This window comes from Sorex fumeus, unplaced genomic scaffold, assembly GCF_029834395.1.
Source record: "Sorex fumeus unplaced genomic scaffold, SorFum_2.1 ptg000063l, whole genome shotgun sequence".
NCBI lineage: Eukaryota > Metazoa > Chordata > Mammalia > Eulipotyphla > Soricidae > Sorex > Sorex fumeus.
In genome coordinates, this window is record NW_026606120.1 from 8,727,995 (window position 1) to 8,748,475 (window position 20,481).

General features: G+C 56.6%; 2 protein-coding genes across 3 annotated transcripts in view; one reads left to right on the forward strand and one right to left on the reverse strand.

Moving 5' to 3' along the window:
* MAP2K1 (mitogen-activated protein kinase kinase 1) overlaps positions 1–13,849 on the forward strand; it is an 82,021-nt gene extending 68,172 nt beyond the window's left edge. For both annotated transcript variants that reach the window (XM_056126815.1, XM_056126816.1), the window contains 6 exons: positions 5,495–5,619; positions 8,431–8,632; positions 10,739–10,803; positions 11,792–11,853; positions 12,114–12,159; positions 12,927–13,849. In XM_056126815.1, the coding sequence (XP_055982790.1) occupies positions 5,495–5,619; positions 8,431–8,632; positions 10,739–10,803; positions 11,792–11,853; positions 12,114–12,159; positions 12,927–13,040 (614 nt within the window). In that variant the 3' untranslated portion in view covers positions 13,041–13,849. The remainder of the gene's footprint in view (positions 1–5,494; positions 5,620–8,430; positions 8,633–10,738; positions 10,804–11,791; positions 11,854–12,113; positions 12,160–12,926) is intronic.
* Positions 13,850–14,964: 1,115 nt separating this feature from the next.
* SNAPC5 (small nuclear RNA activating complex polypeptide 5) lies at positions 14,965–19,728 on the reverse strand. The gene is made up of 3 exons (XM_056127828.1): positions 19,620–19,728; positions 17,675–17,764; positions 14,965–15,745 (listed from the first exon to the last, which is right to left on the reverse strand). Exons 1-3 carry the CDS (start codon positions 19,707–19,709, stop codon positions 15,632–15,634), a joined length of 294 nt encoding a protein of 97 aa, XP_055983803.1. The 5' UTR covers positions 19,710–19,728; the 3' UTR covers positions 14,965–15,631.
* Positions 19,729–20,481: the final 753 nt, after the last annotated feature.

Below are 20,481 nucleotides of genomic sequence, written 5' to 3' on the forward strand. Positions count from 1 at the left end.
ACTGAATTAGTTCCCTAGCCTGGCGCTGCTGGTGTGGTGGCCCTGGAGGGCCTCTTGATTTATCAGGGTCAGTGACCTTTCCTGTCTGGAAGCTTATCTTTAGAGAAGGGTTATTAAAATGCTACCAGGATTGCTACAAAGAGGCTGCTGGAAGTCTTAAAACAGCCTTAACATTTAAAACAAAAAAAAAAAAAAATTCTTTTTATCTTTTTTTTTTTTTTTTTTTGGTCTGGGGCTGGAGAGATGAAGATGACTAGAGTTCGATCCTCACATCCCGTACATCCCATAGGGTCCCCTGAGCACCACCAGTCAGAAGTAACCCCTGAACATTGCTGGGTGGTCACCCCCCTAAGAAAGGAAATTAGGGGCCGGAGTGATAGCACAGTGGGTAGGGCATTTGTCTTGCACACGGCTGACCCAGGTTCAATTCCCAGCATCCCATCTGGTCCCCTGAGCACCTCCCCCTTGAGCTCCCCCAGAAGTAATCACTGAGTGCGGAGTCAGGGATGAGCCTGAGCATCACCGGCTGTGCTCCAAAACAACAAAAACAAATTTTGTCTTATTCACCCTTTAACGCTCATTTACCCAGTATCTCTCACGGTGATTCAGCCCGTGCAGAAGTGAGGCAGTCTCCGGTGCCCCTGGCTGCATTTCCTGGGGCCCTCATTTCTCCCTCCTCTGCTTCTGCTTCTCTCATGCCCCACACTCACTCCTCTTTGGCACTGCCCACTGCCCTTCCCCACCCCCCAGTCGTTTCCTCCAGCACTGGCCTAGACCATCCTGGACGAAGGGGCATTGCGGCATGGGGGCCACTGTCCTCGTGTAGCTGCTTCTCACTGAGCTTCATCTGCATGGGCCTCCCTGGCCGCTGGACAGTCTAGTGTCAGTTTAGATCAGGGCCCACCTGCCCTGACTATCAGTAACTGTCCCCACCTGTCCCTGTCCTGGCCATCAGCACTGTCCCCTCTCCTCTCTGCCCTGGCCATCAGCACTGTCCCCTCTTGTCACTGCCCTGGCCATCAGCACTATCCCCTCTTGTCGCTGCCCTGGCCATCAGCACTAGCCCCTCTCGTCGCTGCCCTGGCCATCAGCACTGCCCCCTCTCGTCTCTGCCCTGGCCATCAGCACTGTCCCCTCTCGTCTCTGCCCTGGCCATCAGCACTGTCCCCTCTCGTCACTCCCCTGACCATCAGCACTGTCTCCTCTCGTCTCTGCCCTGGCCATCAGCACTGTCCCCTCTTGTCGCTGCCCTGGCCATCAGCACTATCCCCTCTTGTCGCTGCCCTGGCCATCAGCACTATCCCCTCTCGTCGCTGCCCTGGCCATCAGCACTGCCCCCTCTCGTCTCTGCCCTGGCCATCAGCACTGTCCCCTATCATTGCTGCCCTGACCATCAGCACTGTCCCCTCTTGTCTCTGCCCTGACCATCAGAAATGTGCCCTCGTCTTCGCCCTGGCCAGCAGCACTGCCTTGCCATATTGCTATTTGTTGGGTTCTGTCTCTCTTAATGGTGACAGCTTGAGTCCCATGGACTGTCCCTACACAAGGCTCAGAATGGACCCCTGTGTCTGTAGAATAAACAAATGCTGAATTATTTCTCTAAACCCCTTCTGGGGCGGGATGGGGATCACACCCAGCAGTGCTCTGGCTGGGCCCTTTGTTGAAAAGGGATGGAAAATGCTCCAACTTTAGGGCAGAATCATCTGCTCTTGAGCCGGGCTCTGTTTCAGTGGTGGCAGACACGTGTCCCATGCAGGGGCTAGGGTCACTCCCCCCAGCCCCACCGGCCCCCAGAAAAAAGCTAGTTATGTGTTTAAGGGAGAATTGGAAGGCTTGGAAAAGAGCCTCTGTCAGTGGCAGAGAATACGCATTCCAGTTTTCTCCTAAGACTTCCTTCTTCACCGAGTCCAGAGATGCCTCAGGGGTCAGTGTCTTGTGCCTTGTATGTGCAAGGTCCCAAGTGCGCCCACGTGCCCAGCACCCCAGACCTGGCGCTGACCTGTCCGTCCCAGTAGGTTGCTTGAGAGACACCCCTGTGGCCTCCCTCACACTTTCCTTGGGGCTGAGGCGACAGTGCCGCGGGGAGGGCACCTGCCTTGCATGCAGCCACCCAGGTGCAATTTCTGCCATTTCGGGTGTGGCCCAAAACACACAAAGATAAAAGACCCTTCCTGGCTGTTCCTGCAGGAGGATTTCCTGTGTCCCTGGGGGCACCCTGCAGGGTGGGAGCCTCATGTCAATCGGCAGCAGCTTCCCTGGTGCTTGCGCCTCTCAGCTGCACCCTGTGGTGGGCACAGCCGTGGGGGAGGGGCTGATGCCAAGGGTGCAGGAGGCTGTGTTCAGTGCTGTCAGGGGACCCTGGCCCCAAGATACAGCAGGCCCTAGAGCCTGAGGGGTCAGCCGGATGGGGGGAGGGGGTGGGGGCTGGCTTGGAAAGGTAGTGGGAGCTGGGGGCTGTGCTTGCAGGCAGATGGGAGTCACTGGGGGCCCCCGGCCTGGTGGAGGAAGAGCAGGGGAAGGAACAGAGGAGACCATCAATACTGTCCCCTTTCGTCTCTGCCCTGCCCATCAGCACTGCCTTGCCGTGCTGCAGTTTGTTGGGTTCTGTCTCAAAGTGGGGGGTTGGGGTGGCGTTGGAGACAAGAATCTCCTTGTGGACGGATCTGACCTGGGACCCATTGCAGCCCCCCAGGGGCCCTGATGCTGCCAGGGTGGAGCAGAGCAGCTCCAGTACTGGGGGACTGTCTCCAGGCAGCTTCTGTGCCACCTTCTGTGTGTGGGGGGGGGGGGGGGCGGGGGGATGCTGTGCCTTTGGCTCCCAGGACAAATGGAATCCAGCAGGAAACCCCCAGGGCTCCCCTCTGCCCTGCCCCACTCCCCTCCCTCCTGAATCTGAAGCCTTAGGCAGGCTGGTGGTGTTGCTGCAGGCTGCCGGCCAGGGATGGAGGGAAGCGTGTTATGTAAGGCTGGGGAGGAGGGGGCTCGTCTGCCGCATGAGCAGACAGCAGATCCGAGGACGGCTCCAGAGTGCTGCTGCTCTCTGGGCACCAGGTCTGGTCTGGGCAGAGGCAGAGGGGCCAGGCAGGGCCTGTGCTGGCCTGCTTGGCGCCCGATGCTGGTGCTGCAGAGCTGAGGGCAGCCCCGGGAGAACCATTCTTCCCGCTGTCGTGACCAGGGATGTGAGTGCACACATTGCCCCTGCTGGCCCCTGGCCCCTTCCGCTCATGCTCTGCAGCTCAGAGAAGCAGGGACTTGCTCAAGGCCACAGGCCGGGGTTCGAATTCCACTTTCAGCTCATGTGATCTCAGCAGGGGGACACTGTGAGGTGGGAGCACCCAGGGCTCTATGGTCAGGACAGAATGAAGGGCCAGGGGCTGCACGTCCAGCCCCCAGTATGTTGCTTGGTGCCTCTGCCACCAGTGACCCCCGACTTCAGAGTTGTCTGTCCCCAAGGGAAAAGATTGGTAGACAAAGAAGTGTTTGAGTTCTGGGCCAGCTTTCCCCGGTTTCTGCTGTGCGGCCCCCACAAACCCCTGAGCCCCTTTGGGTTTCCGTCTCTCAGTCCCTGCTGTTACGGGGGCCAGAAGTAGACGCCTGCATGGGATCTCAGTGGGGGCCGCAGGGCAGGGCCAGAGGCAGGGGGAGCTGCACATGGGGCCATGCAGGGCACACACAGTGGGCAGAGGCACTTCCCAAGCACTGAGGAGCCCCGGGTCCAGCGGCAAGGTGGGCGTTCCATCCCCCGTCTCTGCCCACTGTGGGCCCAGACTGACGTGAGCTGGCTGAGGGGCTTGGTCACTACCTGACCTAGATGCAGAGGTGGGGCCTGGAGGGCAAAGGGTAAGAAGGATGGCTTTTATCCGCCTCATCCTTGGGAGGATCCCTGAGCAGACAGAATTCAAAAATAAATTGGGGCCAGATGGGGCTGGAGCGATCGAACAGCTGGTAGAGCGTTTGCCTTGTACGCGGCCAACCCGGGTTCAATTCCCAGCATCCCATATGGTCCCCTGAGCATCGCCAGGATTAATTCCTGAGTGTATGAGCCAGGCGTAACCCCTGAGCTTCACCAGGTATGATCCAAAAAGCAAAAAAATAAAAAGAAAAAGAATAAATTGGGGCCAGAGAGGTAGCCCAAGGCTTTGGCCAGGCCTTGTATGGCCATGGCGCTGACCCCACTTCAGTCCCTGGCACCACACGGTTTCCTGGGGGTGTTGTGAGGGCCCCAAGCACCCCTGTAGGTGGCCCAGTCAAGCCAACACTGTCGTCAGGCCCTGGTCAGAACCAACAGCCCCGTTGGCTGAGAATAGCAGGGAGAGGCCCCTGGGCCTCCTGGTGGTCCTGCTGGGGAAGCCCCCACCCAAAGAAAGAGCAGGAAAAGAATAAACAAGTTCCAGGGTAAGGAAGAGAGTGCCAAGGCCTGGAGTCCTGGTCAGCCCTGGGGACTAGAGGCGCTGTCCCCAAGCTTGCTGCTTGTGACCAGGAGACCCCAGGACAAACGGAAGTTTGGTCAGTGGGTGTGTCGTGGTGCATTGAGGCTGGCAGGGGCCTCAGTTTCTCCTCCCCTTCTCTGGAAGTTCTGGAAGTCTCTGTATCACTTCCTTCTTGGTCCCACCACCCTTACCCTGCGAGGGTGTCTCATTGTTTGCTGGTGTGGGTCCACGAATCCCAGGACCCACGACCTCGACCAAGTTCTAGCCTCAGTAACCCACCTGCAGCAGTCTCCTGGGGGCGCTGTGGTGGCCCAGGTTACGCCAGCACTGTGTCCTCACTGGATGAAACCACCAGCCCCGTCGGCTGAGGGGTCAGCACCCATCCGAAGCCGTGGGCTACCTCTCTGGCCCCAATTTATTCTTAAACAAATTCTGTCTGTTCAGGGATCTTCCCAATGATGAGGTGAATAAAAGGCCATTCATCTTGCCCCAACCTTCGCCCTCCCAGCCCCTCCTCTTCATCCTGGGTCAGGTAGTGACAAAGTCCCTCAAACACAGATCAGCTGCATGCAAGGCCAAGGCCTCCCTACTGTGCTGTGGCCCTCTAAGGAGTTCTTACTAACCCTCAGTTGGCATCCATCGTGACTCCTCCCTATGGGTCTCTGGCGTAAGGCTGGTTTCTCAGAGTGACACCCAAGGCAGGAGAGATAGCACAGAGATAGCAATCCACTGTGCTAACTCTCCCGCCTTGGGTGTTTGTCTTGCATGTGGTCAATCTCTGTTTGATACAGAACCCCATAGGGTCCCCTGAGCCCCCCAGGAGTGATTCTTGAGCACAGAGCCAGGAGTGAGCCCCCAAACAAGCAGTGAAAATCCCCTAGCGCAGTGCCCGGTGGTTAGCATATGCCATCACCCTCCTGAGACTCCTTCCAGAGCCCTCTGCAGGCGGGAACAGCAGCCTGGCTGCTAGCAAGCTAGGGGCAGACCCCGCGTGCTAGGGCAGGGGTACCTGTGGGGCCTAGCCCACCTCTCTTCACCCCTGCACTTCTGCTTCTTTCCCACAGATGTCAAGCCCTCCAACATCCTGGTCAACTCCCGGGGGGAGATCAAGCTCTGCGACTTCGGGGTCAGCGGGCAGCTCATCGACTCGATGGCCAACTCCTTTGTGGGCACCAGGTCCTACATGTCGGTACGGACAGTGGGTTCCATGGCAGGACTGGGGTGGGGGAGAGGGAAGGCAGTGCTGGGCATGGTGGCGCCCGCTGCATGGGCAGTCCCGTGGGGAGATGTTGGTTGCTCCGACGTCAGAGCCATATTCACTCTCAGGGCCTATGACCAGAAGCAGGAACGCATGAGCACAGATACTCCCAGTGCTTGGTGCATATTATTATTATTATTTGGCGGGGGGCAGGGACCTGGAAAGGAACCTATGCGCAGTGGTGCTCAGGGTCATTCCTGACTTTGCACTCGGGAATTACTCCTAGGGAACGATATGGAATGCCGGGGATCAAACCCGTGTCCTCTGCATTGCAAGATAAGCTCCCTCCCCTCTCTGGGCCTTGGTGCCATGTTCTTTTGTTTTGGGGCCACACCCTACGTTGCTCTGTGCTCAGGGATCACTCTTGGAGGGGGCTCAAGGGACCATTGTGGTGCTGGGGGTTGAACCCAGGTCAGCTGCACACAAGGCCAACACCTTCCCCCAAGCACCCTCCCTGCTGTCCTGCCTCTGTGGTCCCAGCTTGCTGCATGTCCTGAAGACATCGTGGCTTGGCTTGGTTATATTCAGAGTCTCAAGCTAGAAATGCCCAGACAGCCCCTCCCCCTGCTCCCTTCCAGGAGCTGGCCTAGCGCTTCCTTGGAGGCCTTTCACCTCTCCCTCCCCAGCCCCCACCAGGTCCAGAGGCCAGGCCCAGCTCTGGTTCTTTCCGTTCTGTGTATGTTTCTCCCACACCCGTTCCCTGTGTGCGGGTCCATCCCTGCGGTTGCAACATCACTTTTAACCCCCTTAACCCCCTCCCCTCAGCTCCTAGGTCAGGGAGTGGCCAGAGAGGTCTCAGTGACCCCCAAGGTCTGTCTCAGGCCTGTGTTGGGTGTGGCAAGCGGGGATGTGTCTGGCCAGGCGGGTGACTGGGGAAAGGGAGGGGGCACTGTGTCAGGTGTCAGGAGCCAGGTGGGGTGAGGGGGCGGAGTCGGGGCATGAGGCCTGGAGATGGGAGAGGGTGAGACAGTTGCAGAGTCCTCCCAGCTTTCACATCCTCGAGGATCTCTCTGTTTCTGCCCGCTGAAATACTCAAAATAAGCCCACTTCCCTCTCCCCATTCCCCATGGTGGTGGTGATGACCAGGGTCACAGACTCTGGTTGCAGTGCTCAGACGCACTTGGCTACAGCATGGCTCTAGGGATCCTAGGGAGGGAGCAGCGCCCATGGCCAGCCCTGTGGGACCTGACAGTTCTCGTCAAGGAGGGAAGGACTTGAGATTCTGGGAGGCTGCATGGATCTCTGCATGCCTGGATGCAGGGGATCAAAGCCAGTCAGCCCCAGACACTCTGGCCCTCCATGCAGAGCTTCTTCAAGTCCCACACGCTCAGTCCCTCTGCTTGCCCCCGGGCGCCCCCTGGTGTTGCCTTCTGCCACTGCAGGCATCTCCTGGCCTGCCCCTCAGCTCCAAAGAAATCAATCCCCAGCCCTCCAGCGTCCTCCCTGCAGACCTAAAAGCTGAGCTTCTGGACCACCCAAGCTCAGTGTGGCCGCATGTGCCCTGGGACTTACTGACCCAACAGGGTCCATTGTCGGTATTGGTGAAAACTCCTGGGGGAGAGAGTAGCTGGGTGTCTGAGTAGACGTGAGGTGGGACAGAGGTTCAGGTTTTCTTTGTTGTTGCTTTTTTGCTTTTTTTTTTTTGCCTTTTGTCACACCCAGCAATGCACAGGGGTTATAGCACAGCGGGTAGGGCGTTCGCCTTACAAGCGGCCAACATGGCCGACCCGAGTTCGATTCCTCCGCCCCTCTCGGAGAGCCCGGCAAGCTACCGAGAGTATTCGATATGCCAGACACAGTAACAACAAAGTCTCCAATGGAGACGTTACTGGGCCCGCTCGAGCAAATCGACGATCAACGGGAGGGCCTTTTTTACCTTTTTACCCAGCAATGCACAGGGGTTACACTTGGCTCATGCACTCAGGAATTACTCCCTGGCGGTGCTTGGGGGACCATAAAGGATGCTGGGAATCGAGCCCAGGTCGGCTGCATACAAGGCAAATGCCCTCCCTGCTGTGCTATCGCTCCAGCCCCATAAAGGTTCAGTTTTGCTGCTTTGAGTGGAGCTTGCCCAGAACAGTCCTTGGGTTCTGCCGACGTGCTCCTGGCACAGGGTTGCCCAGGGCATCTCGGTGCCTGCCATTGGTTTTCCCTCTATGTGACCCTGCAGGCAGACAGCAGGTTTCCGTTCAGTCGCCTCTGCGCCTGTCATCGTCAGCCTCCTTTGTAGTTTAGGCTTGAGCTTAGCTGGAGAGGCCCAGAGTTGGGATTTGTGCAGGGCTCCTGGGCCAGGACCCCTCCCCATCCTAGGGATCAGCAAGGGCCCCGAGCCTCAGGGCAAGCCCCCTGCTTCTTCCCGCCCAGAACACAAGTCTGCAGCTGGAAATCAGGAAGACTGTTCACTTGTCATGGACACTCCCAGGCTAGGCAGGGCCAAACCCCAGCCAGAGGGGCAGCTAGCATAGGCCAGAGCTTTTGGGGCGAACCCCCCTCCTCCCCGGAGCACACAGCAGCGAGGTTTTGGGGAACACAGGATGTGGGGCCGGCAGGAGGCCTGAGATGGTGTGAGCAGGCAGAGGAAGGGGCAGAGTGCACTGTTCAGCACGCAGAGCGCCTCTTATGTGCACCAACTGGCATCCTTAGCATGTCAAAGCCCCAGCTCCTCACATGCGTGCGTGCGCTTGGCCCCACCATGGAGTCCCCGAAGCTCGAGGTGACCACAGCATGTCTCTTTCTCTGCAGCCAGAGCGGCTCCAGGGCACACATTACTCGGTGCAGTCGGACATCTGGAGTATGGGGCTGTCCCTGGTCGAGATGGCTGTGGGCAGGTACCCCATCCCCCCTCCCGACGCCAAGGAGCTGGAGCTGATGTTTGGGTGCTCCATGGAGGGCGACGCTGCCGAGACCCCACCCAGGCCACGGACCCCCGGGAGGCCTCTCAGCTGTGAGTGGCCGTCATTTACCGTTGGGGTTTCTGGGCGGGGTGGGTGATCCCATGCAGAGGAGGTGCTTGGGGACTGTCATCACTGGCCACTCCCTCTGTGTCCCTGATGCTGCCCTCAGCATTGGACGTGCATGGTGGTGTGGCGCCACGCTGAGGTGCATGGGGGCTCCCCTGGCTCTTAGCTTGGCGTCTCTCCTTCCCAGGAGACCCTGTGGTGCCAGGGAGTCAACTCGGGGCTCCTGCGTGAGAAGCATACGCCTCTGCCCACAGGCTTTCTCTCTGGCCCCTTAAGACACATCTTAAACTTTCTAAATGCCTGGCATTTTGTTTTGGGTAGATTTTTTTTAAAGTGAAGTGAGTCCCATAAAAGACAGGCTTGAAACTGTGCGTGTCAGTGATCGCCTCTCCTGGGCAGTGTGCAGCCTGCATCACTGCGTGATCCCTAGACATCCCGTCACCCCCAGAAGAAGGTATTTTCATGGACAGTCACTCCCATTTCCACCCCCTGCAGGTCACGAATTTATCTTGATCTCTGAGGATCTTATTAACATCATCTAATTTTTTTATGGGGGCATCTCCCGAGACATGCTCAGACTCTTCCAAGGGCACTTGATCCAACCCTGTGGGCTGGTGGTGCAGCATGGTACGAGTCAGTGGGAGCAGGGACCCCCTCCATGTGCTTGGGAAACCATGTATGTGCTCCAGTCCTCCCTCAAGCCAATGGTATGTAATTGTTTTTAGGTCACATCTGGCAGTGCTCAGGGCTGACTGCTGGCTCTGCACTCAGGAATTACTCAGTGCTCAGGGGACCCAGTGAGATGCCAGGGAACAAACCCGGGTCAGCCACATGCAAGGCAAATACCCTTTCTTCTGTCCAGTCGCCCTTTAGACTGATTTTAAAAGCCCCATCTGACCTGATTGAATGGATTATATTCTTTCTTTTCTTTCTTTTTTTTTGGCGGGGGGGGGGGGGGGGGGTCCGCACCTGGCGATGCACTCAGGAATTACTCCTGGAAGTGCTCAGGGATGCTGGGAATCGATCCCGGGTTGGCCACATGCAGGGCAAACTCCCTACCCGCTGTGCTGTCGCTCCAGCCCCAGTGAACGGGTTATTTTCATTTTCACCATCTCTGTGCTACTTTGGCCATCTGTGGTACCCTGGCACTGTGGACTTGCCCAAGGCTGCCTGCTGTGGCCAGCTGTGGTGCCCTGGTATGGTTCACACATGCCATGCTGTAGGCTTGCCTGAGGCTGCCCGGTTGCTGGCTGTGATGCCACCCAAGGTTTCACCCTGCGGCTATAGGGTTCTGCATTTGGTCGTGGTGTTGCCAAGGTCACATGCTTTAGCTATAACACTGAGGCCCCTAGCACAGTGCTGCCAGGGTCACCCTGCCCCCGGGGCCATGTGGAAATAAGCCTGGGCATCATGGCCAGGCACCCCCCACCCTGCCCCATGTCCCCAACCATAGCAGTTGGGTGTTGCACTGTGTCACCTTTATTCAGGAAAGGGCGACGCAGTGCGAGACCTGGACTAGGCCACACAAGCTGGCCAGGGCTAACTCAGGCTGGCGGGTGAGACCTAGAGCATGGAGAAGGGTGCAAACTTGGTTCTCTAGACACGTGTCCTGGCCCCTCTTCTCACGTCAGGATCTTCCTGTGGCACCGGGGAGCTGGGCCCCAACCCTGGGGAGGAGCCGCCCTTGGGGACAACTTGTGGGCCTTGTTCTAGCTGTGATGTCTGAGACTCGCCCCATAACAGGTGGACCTGGGGTTAGCCTAACCTAAGAAGAAACTCGAGTTGGGTGTTGAAACTTCATGTTTCTGTTCCGCAGTTACTATCTTATCTGTTCTTCCCTCTGTCGGCAGGGCGGGTGTAACTATTGTTCACCTCTACTCTGCAGAACTCAAGCTAGGTTAGTGGCCGGCTCATTGGCCCACAAAGCCCAGATGCAGCTGCCCAGAAGGCTACCCGTGGCCTGTGACGATCCCTTCTGCATTTGTTTGTCATCAGTCACCTTGTTTGGTCCCCAGGGTCCAAGCCCAGCCTCTAGCCACATCTTAACAAGTGACAGGTTGTTTTCTTTGTCCTTTTGCTGACACCTGTAGCCTACGGAATGGACAGCCGGCCACCCATGGCGATCTTTGAGTTGTTGGATTACATAGTCAATGAGGTAGGTACTGTGCGGACTCCTTTGCATGGACTGTAAGGCAGCACACGAGAGGAGCAAGGGAGCCAATGTGGGGTGGGCAGGGAGCTCGGGTACCTGTGGGAGAGAAGGAAATCATGAGCCCGTGGCCAAGAAGCCTCGTCTATGGCACACGCTGGCTCGATGCTCCCAGCATGGTTCTCTGTGCCCTGAGGACCCTCAGAGTCCAAGCAGCATCATACCCAGGCCCCGTGGGGCTCGATGGGCTGAGCACACCGCAGTGCTGGGGCAGCTCCCAGCATGATACTCAGCATCGCTCCTGGGTGCCGGGATCAGACAGGGCTCTCCTGGGCACACAGCTGCCATCTCCAGCCCATGGAGCCGCCCTGCGGGGAGCTACACTCAGGCTTAGCACCCCTCCTCCTCCCAGCCCTGGGCCCAGGAGGCCAGACTGCACCATGACTGGGTTGCCTTGGGAGGGCTCCCTGCCTCTGGCGGCAACGCCTGGTCCCCACCCTGGCACATTCCCTGCTCCAGTGGCTGTTCTGAGTGGGGTCAGAAGCAGGCCTCTCCCTTCCCCCAGAGGAGGCTCATTCCCTGCTCATTCCTCTCAGGCCTTCCAGAAAGGGCTCTGCTGGACTGTGGGTGTCACCCTGGGGAGTGTCAGGGGCGGGCACAAGCCTGATGCTGTCATGCCTTGTGTCGTGGGGCCTGGCCCCTGTGACTGGAGTACAGACCCCCAAACCCCTAACGCCACACACCAGGGTTTGCAAATGGAACATGAGACTGAGTGCCTCAGAGAACAGTAGGTCCAGATTTCCTCCTGTGGAGAGGGGTAAACTGAGGCTCATTCAGCCCACAGATGGGTGTGCAGACAGGGCTCCAGTGGGACCAGGGTGATGAGGCTGGATGCTGGCCTCCCCTTTCACTGACGGGATCCGGGGCCGGGGGAGACTGAGCCCAGCACCTCACCACTCCGCCCATCACCTCACCACTCCGCCCATCTTTGCAGCCTCCCCCCAAACTGCCCAGTGGGGTCTTCAGTCTGGAGTTCCAGGACTTCGTGAATAAATGGTGAGTGGTTCTGTTCCCGGGGAGCAACCTGGGTCAGCCCCTACCCCTATCCCCGGACACACCTGCCCCATCCCTCCCTGTCCCCTCCACCGCTTTCTCCCAGAGCCCGAGGGGGGGGGGGGGGCGGCTGCCCTGATCCCTGCAGCAACCCTGGGGAGTGGGGGAAGGAGGCCGATAGTGCCCCTTAGTCACCCTCCTCAGAGCCTGGAGGGTACAGACTAGGGTGGCACATCAACAGATCATCTCTCTCTTCCTTTAAGCTTAATAAAAAACCCTGCAGAGAGGGCGGATCTTAAGCAGCTCATGGTAAGTCCCTTCCGAGTCCTCAAATCCCATTTTCTGCTCTCTCTCTCTCTCTCTCTCTCTCTCTGCTACACCCACTGCTTTTCCCTCTCCCCACCTGGTTTCCCCCGAGTCTGGGGCGCGCGGGCTATAGAGCTTCAGTCTCTGTCCTTTTGATTTGGGGGAGAGCTGGGAGGGGGCCACCCCTCTGCATGGCTGGGTTTGGGTTGTGGCCTTGCTCCCCTTCCAAGCACACTGCCGAGAGCTGTCCTCGCCGGATGGCATAGGAAGTAGTGGGGAGCTGGCCTCCGGTCACCAGTCACCCCCCATGAGCACAGCTTCCACCCCACTCCATTTCAGACTGGGGATCAGCTCAGGGGAGTGGGCAAGTTGCCCAGAGCTTCACGGGGTGGGGGCTGGAGGGTCCGTGTCTGTATTATTAGCCTGGCCCCCCTCCGCCCTTCCTCCCCCACCACCCCCCCCCCCCAAGCCCACTGAACCCCCAGGAGCTCATTTCAAAGGCAGCACAAGCTCCAGAATGAAACTCTGGAATTCTCCTCCTTGATGCTTTTTATTATCTCTGGTTTCTGGGCCACGCCTGACAGTGCTCAGAGCTTACTTCTGGCTGTGCCCGGGGATCACTCCTAGCGGGTTTAGAGGCACCGTACTGAATAGCCAGGGATAGAACTTGGGCGGGCCATGTGCACGGCAAATGCCCTCCCCCGTGCTTGGCTCCAGCCCCACTGGTGCTGTTTTAAACCTCACCCCCATCTCTGTCTCCTCACACACAGGTCCACGCTTTCATCAAGAGGTCCGATGCGGAGGAAGTGGACTTTGCAGGTTGGCTGTGCTCCACCATCGGCCTTAACCAGCCCAGCACACCGACCCACACGGCTGGCGTCTAAGCCCCTGGGACCTTCCTGGCGCCGTGGCCGGGTCACCATAGGCCTTCTTCCCATGCCTGTCCCTGTGCAGACGTGCGTTTCACCCGTGACAAAGGATGAAGAACACAGCATGTGCCAAAATTCTAGCTGTACCCTTTCAACTCTGCCTGTCTGTATTCTTACTCCTGTCATTCACTCCCTGGGTTGATGGCTACATGCTGGGGCGAAGACACACACTCAGTGCTGACTGGGGCTGGTGACTGCGGGGCCACTCCTGCTGGCCCTGTGCTGTCGCCCCTTTCTCCCATGATTGGCTCAGTTCCGGTATTTCCAGGATTCCTTGCGAATTGGTGGTACTTTATCCCTGCCAGCTTCCCTTGGGAGACTCCACAGGCAGTGCATGTACCGCATGCTTTGCTGCTACTCAGAATTGAGCATCGGAATGTGTTTGTCACGTACCTTTATTATGACTATTTTCTTGCTTTGGGTTGTACAATTCCGCAGTACCCATCAGATCCTCGGCAGAGCCCCTCGCTACCACTGCCAGTCTGTCTTCTGGTTGCATTTCTATATTTATTTTGAAATACACTGTGTGGGGTCTTTAGTGGCATATGTCCCTAGCTCCGGTTACCGTTTCTGAAATGGAGTTTGAATGTTACCAAGGCATTAACGTGTGTGAGATTTCTGCTTCCCCCAAAGCCAAGTCCTGATGCTCTTGTAAACAGCAGTGTGTACAGTGCCTAAGAATTGTATGAAATCCTCAAACCGTCTTAATCCAGATGTTTAACAAATCGAATCTCCTATTCAAATAAATATGCTTTTAAAACGGATGAGAGCAATGTGTAGTGTTGTGGTTGTCACTCAGTCTTCAATGCACAAATCCAGCAAGTCAGCCAGACCCTGCCATGGAGTTGACTGGTCTCACGATGGGACTTCCTGAGAGTTGACGCTCCTCAACACCCTCATCTCCCAGCCACCCCCCTCCTGTGCACAGCTCCCCTCTGTTCCTCTTTCTAAGGCAAAAACGTGGTGGGGGTGGGCTGGGACGCCTGCCTTGCACACGCTGCCCAGAAAGGTGCACCCCATTGTGCCCTGCTCTAGGGGCAGGGAGGGCTCCCTGCTGTTCCACTTAGGCTTAATCATACCTCCCCGCAGATGAGCAGTCCCAACTGCTGGCCCCACCATCTGTGTGGTGGCAGGGAAGTCACCCACGGGTGTGTGCTAGGGCTCAGTCTGTTTGACTGTGTTCAAAACCAGAACCTCCCCCCACTGCACTATCGCCCCAGCCCTGATGGTTGGATTCCTGTGTCTCAGCATCTCACCGCCTCTTAGGAAAATGCCAGTTGGGAAGCGCATAGTTGTGCAGGTGAGGGAGGTAGTGAGGAAAGGCAAGTGACTGGTGACAAGTAAGAGCTGGAAACCCATGGTGCTCAGGAATCGCAAACTGTGAGTGGACTACGTCAGTCCAGTGAGCCATCTCCTGGCCACATCCAGTTTTAAAACTCCGTGTTCATATTTTCAATTAGATGCCCCCCCATGTGTCCTTGATATTTTTCACTATAAAACTACCTTTTATATGACATTTTCCAAGAAACATATTTGTCTAGACTTCTGCTTTTTTCCAGTTTGAGTATCTCAAGTAACTTCACAAGATGCTGATACAGATCAGCAACTCTTCAGCTCAGCAGCAGGAAAGGGGTAGTACCTAGAAATGAGTTTCAGGGCTGGTGCCAGAGCACAGCAAGGAAGGCATGTAGCCACCTGGGTTCAATCCCTGGCACCCCATATAGTTCCATGAGCCCCACCAGGAGTGATCCCTGAGTGCAGAGCCAGGAGTAAGCCCTGAGCATTGCTGGGTGTGACCCAAAAACAAAGAAATGAAGTTCAACTCCAACCACCATTAGTTTAATAAGCAAGTCTGAAACTTGTCATTCCTGTTTAAACCCAATCACCAAGCTGGTTTTGCATTTTCATGGCAAATTTCCTCCCTAAGCCCAGGTGTGGGCTTGAGCCCATCCTGCTGTATGTTCCCCCAAAGGTGATTCTTGGGCAGCTGCCACGAAGCCAGCACCCTCCTGGTGGCTGTGATCCTGAACCGCCTTCTTGTTCTTGGCGTATTTTACTGCCCCTCCACCTGCAGGTAGCCACAGGCGGTCCACAGTGGGCAGTGCTGCCTGTGGCTCAACACATGCTTAAGTGACCCTGCACCCTCCACCTTTCTCTCCTAGCTGTGGTCTTGCTCTGTGCCCCTGGGACTTGGTGGCATGCAGACAGCAGCCCGGAGAGGGTTTTCTTATAGGCAACACTACTGGCCGCGAAAGCTGCTTGTAAATGCCCAGGGCATCTCAGAGACGATTTCTGTTCCATCATAATCACCGAGTCAGGTGCAGCCCCGCCCACTCCACCCAGTGCCCAACCACTGTCGCTTTTCTTGGTCTGTGATTTTTGCGAAAGCACCCCAGAACCTGAGTTAGTGGACCCACTTTCACAACTTTCCACTCTTGAAGTTCTTGCTTCCTTCTGTAGGTCATCGGGCCCATGGTGAGAGAATTCGTAAAGAGAAAGTTCTGGATCCTTAAGACCCCAGATGAACCAGCCCTGAGTCTTCCCCTTCAGGAATCTGATTCTTCCTCCACCTCCTCTTCCTCTTCTGGCCCGTGGCACCTTGTGCTCAGCTCCAGTGCTGTCTGGTTGATGGATGCTTCATTGTCCACGTGCACCAGCATCTGCGTTAGTCAAGGACAGGGTGGGTTAGCAGGGAAGGGATGGCTTCAGAGCAGCAAGACCTTGCAATGGAGCAATAATAAAGTGAGTGAAGACACTTGCCTTGCACGTGGCTGGCCTGGGTTCAATCCCTGGCAACCCATATGGTCCCCAAGCCCTGCCAGGAGTAACTCCTGAGTGCAGAACCAGGTGTAAACCCTGAGCATTGCTGAGTGTGTGTCCCCTCCAATTCTGTTTTTGGGGGGGCCATGATGCTCTGGCATCACTCCTGGTGGGGGCTCAGGAAATCACGTGATTTCCTTGGGTTGACTGATGGCAAGCTGCTGTACTATCCAGTCCCCCAAACAGCGAACTCTTAAAAAATGCCATCAAGTTCGATCTCAAATGCATGTTCATGCCCAGGCTTTACCAAGTACGATCACTGGCCTGTGCTTCCCAATTCTATCCAAGCTCCTCACCCCCAATGCCAAGATGGGCAAATATAATCTGAGCTGTGCTGGGCTGCGGCTGGCTGGGTTTTGTGTTGAGCCACACCAGCAATGCTCAGAGCTTACTCCTGGCTCTGTGTTCAGGGGATTATATGGGATGCCAGGGATTGGGCCTGGGTCAGCTCCATGCAAGGCCAGTGCTCTTCCCGCTGTGCTCTTAAGAGCTCAGGCTCCTCAAACACGGCTCTGACAAAAGCGCCATGCTGCTCAGATGCGTAACTCTCCTCTGGTTTGAAATGACTCAAGTGCACAAACATGGCCTATCTAGAATGAACATGATTCTAACTCCCCAGCGTATGACGGATATCACTGGAAGCTGAGTTCGCGATTTTCCGGGGGTGAGTGCCCAGGAGGTACGGGGACCATTCCCAATTATTCTCCACCCACTGGACTGCAGTTCAGTGAAAGGGATCCCGACAGGGTCTACAGTGCTGGGGACCACCAGGGTTACCTCAATGGTCAGGGGGCCTCCTGGGTCCCCAGCCGACGAGGCTCCATGGGTCTGATACAAACAAGGGCTCTGCCCTGTCCCATCCCATCCCGTTTCCTAGCCCATGTGTTGGAGCAGAAAGCTAGTTTCTGATCCCACACCTATTCCAGAGTGGAAGATCCCACCATTCCACTTGCCCTGGATTCACTGGAGCAAAGGAGACGGGTGACCAGTGGTTAATGGCAAATGAAGGCAAGAGAACAGCCGTGCCTAGTGAGTCCATTGGGGCTTAGGCAGCAGGTCCAAGTCAATAACATAGCTGGGGCCAGAAATATAGTCCAGTGGGGAGCACACTTACTTGCCGTGGATGAGCTGACCTGGGTTAGATTCCCCCAAGCCAACTAGGAGTGAGCCTTGAGCGTAGAACCAGCCTGGAACACTGCCAGGCGTGCACCAAAAACCAAAACAACAGTAATACAGAAAAGGAGTTACTGATTTAACAATTCAGTTTTAAAGATTTACCCATCTTTCAATCAGAACTGTTTTAGTGGGCCATTACCACCACCAGGGTTCTGGGCAATTTGGTGGTGGGGGCGGTATACAGTGGCCTCAGGTACCATCAAGGAATACTTTGTTCTTTTGGTTTTTGGGCCACATCCAGTGGTGCTCAGGGCTCACTCCTGGCAGTGTCTGGGTGCCGGAGACAACAGGGTCGGCCACATGCAAGGAAAACTCCCTGCCACTCTACTACTGCTCTGGCCCATTGGTTGTTGTTTTTGCAGATTTTGGGTGTTGGGGGTGGGGCAATAAGTAAACTTTTTCCTGAAGGAAAAAAACAAAAAGCAAAAACAAAACGGTGGTAGGCCAAATAAGTTTGAAAACCTGAAAACTAGAACAATCTTAGCACTCTGCAGAGTCCCTTGGGTTTGCAAATGTGATTTACAAGAACACTCTGGTCTCCATGCAGCCCACAGGCAAGAGGCCTGTGCCTTCTTCCCTGGGCACACACTTACATCCTGTGCTGGATCGGGTGCAGGCTGTGAGGGCAGCACCCCGGCCCCTCTGCTTGAATTGATCATTGCCTGCAATGCCATTTCTTCAACCTAGAAGAGAAGAGTTCAGAACTTGACTCGGGCAATTAAATTCTCTAAGATGCAGTAAGTAAATGGCTGGCACAACTGCAGGAAGTGAAGCCAGTAAATCTCTGCAGCTCTAGGGAAGAAGGAGAGTGCACTTACACTTCCTGCCCCTTTTAAGGAAAAGAGCAAAGCAATCTCCAGTCCCTTTCCTTGGGGGTTTTCTGGAGTGCAGTGATGTCATGGATTCCACTCCCAGATCTGGGAGCCTGCAGACAGCGCAGCAGTGTCACCTGCTGGTTCCTCAAAGGCTACAGCGTGGCTCCCCGTGTAAGGCAGAGCTGCAGAGAGCTCAAAAGGTGGAGTGCATGTCTGCAGGCCCAGTGCACGCTCCCCAGGCACAAGTGGGGTGAGGTGTGGTCAAGAAAGAGATAGGAAGTGAAGGTAGGGAGTAGAGTAATTGGAACCGTTCCCCGGAACATAAATGTAAGCTTTGAAGTCGGTTTCAAAACGCATCAGTGCTCTAAGAATACAAGGAAACGTGGGCATTAAGTGTCCTGAGAGTGGGCTGAGAGGCAATACTCACTACACCAGAACTAGGAGGTGCCCTGAGTATCACCCAGCACAGCCATCCTTGATATCCTGGGTAATCCTGGAGCTGCATGGCCTGGGTCCTTACACTGAACCACCAGGCCTGTTGGCTAAGAACAGTAGGAGACCCAAGGACTCCTGAACATGAGTTTAGGGGCACCGGGGCGGGGGGGGGGGGGGGGGGGGGGGCAGACTCAACTGAGAATAATGCTTGTTTCCATGTCCCAGTTAAAGGAAGCTTTAACGATGATGAGGCGAGTTTTTCATTGCTCTCATTTCATGTCAACATAATGATGCCGACGAAGGGTGCTGAGCAGCGCTAAAGGTACACAACGGGCACCTGCCCAGGAAAAAGCCCTGCTGGGCATGAAGTTCCACGTCTCACTATGGCCATGGAGTCAGTAACAGAGAGAGAGAGAGAGAGAGAGAGAGAGAGAGAGAGAGAGAGAGAGAGGAGTAAAAGAGAAGAATACAGTGGGGAAAAGGGGCTTATTCTTCATGGGACAGACCAGGGATTGATGCCCGACACCCCATATGGTCCCCCGAGTCCTACCATTTGTGATGCCTCCAGGAGTAAGCCCTGAGCACCGCCGCCACACCCTCCACGCCCCGAAAGAAAGGTAACGATATCCAACTTGGCAGCAAATGCATCTCTGGGGCGCTGCTGTCTACACAACGGAAGGCCCCGGCTTTTTTTTTTTGCCTTTTGGGTCACACCCGGCGATGCACAGGGGGTTACTCCTGGCTCATGCACTCAGGATTTTCTCCTGGCGGTGCTCGGGGGACCATATGGGATGCTGGGAATCGAACCCGGGTCGGCCGCATGCAAGCCAAACAAAGGCCCTACCCGCTGTGCTATGGCTTCCAGCCCCAAGTCCCCGGCTTTACAGTACCAAAATCTGTCAGGGATGGGGTGTCAGGGAGCTGTCGGCGCTAGGGGGAGGAGGAATGGGGGCGAGGAAGCCCTCGGCGCTTGGAGGAGGAGGAATGGGGGCGAGGGAGCTCTCGGCGCTCGGGGAAGGCGGAACGGGGGTCAGAGAGCTGTCGGGGGAGGATTGGGGTGTCAGGGAGCTGTCGGCGCTGGGGGGAGGAGGACTGGGGTGTCAGGGAGCTGCGCTCGGGGGAGGAGGATTGGGGTGTCAGGGAGTTGTCAGCGCGCTCGGGGGGCTTGCACTTTCTCTGCGTGTGGGCGCCGGGCCTGGGTCGCGACTGGGCTAGGCAGACTGCAGGGGCTCGCGCGGGGAGTCTGAGCGCGGCGGAACCGAGGGCCGGGTGGGGGCCGTGATGTCACCTTGAGCCGGTTCAGCTGGTCGTGCAGCGCCGCTTTCAGACGCAGCAGCGTCTCCTCCTCCTTGCGCAGCTCCTGCAGCCGGCTCAGCATGGCGCCCTCGCCTGCCCCGGCCGCGGGCTGACGACGTCACGGCGCCCGCTGATGACGTCACAGCACCCGGGTTCTGCTGGGAGGAGAAATCACGAAGGCTCGCTGCAAGGCGCTTCCGGAAGGTTTTCGAGTTTTTTTGTGCCACACGTGGCGCTGCTCACAGGAACCTTGGGCCACATGGGAAGACCGCCCACCGCGAGCTACCTCCCCGAAGATTTCTCTGTAGCCAGATGGAAACCTCGGCGCTCCTGATCCCGAGATGGCCCCGTCTGGAGCCGGAGCTGCATCTCTGGGCCAAGTTTGGACGAGTAGCCGTCTAGACGCCACAGCTGGGGGTCACTTGGCGAAAACTAGGTACTCGGAGAGAACAGACAACTCCCAGGCCAGCTGCTCACAAGCCTCAACACAGGCGGGATCTGTATCTGCACAGCTTGAGTTGTATGCTCTGCAGAGGATGTCTTAGGCTGCCGGGGGACAGCAACTATAGGTGACAGCACAGCTGCCTCAAAGCTTTAGGATACCAAGGTGTTGGGGAGGGACAGACACACTTCTCCGCACCTTACATAGCCAATCACACACGTTCCCTAGTAAGCCAGAATTGAGTTTGTCATCTTGCATGGCTCAGGAGTCCTAAGCAGTCTAGAAGCCAAAGGCTTACCTGCTAACACTCCAGGGGAGAATACACCAGAGAAGGTATTTGAAGTCACTGAACTCCATAGAGGTTTTGCATTATCCTTGAAGCTATGAGAGGGATTTTTTGTTGGGGGGGGGG

Bases quoted from the DNA above. Each gene is read 5' to 3' on its own strand.
- SNAPC5 (XM_056127828.1), bottom strand. From the start codon at position 19,709: ATGCTGAGCCGGCTGCAGGAGCTGCGCAAGGAGGAGGAGACGCTGCTG. The intron at 17,765-19,619 runs GTGACATCACGG...CTTCTCTTCTAG, and splicing joins ACCAGCTGAACCGGCTCAAG to GTTGAAGAAATGGCATTGCA. The intron at 15,746-17,674 runs GTAAGTGTGTGC...TGACTAACGCAG, and splicing joins CACCCGATCCAGCACAGGAT to ATGCTGGTGCACGTGGACAA.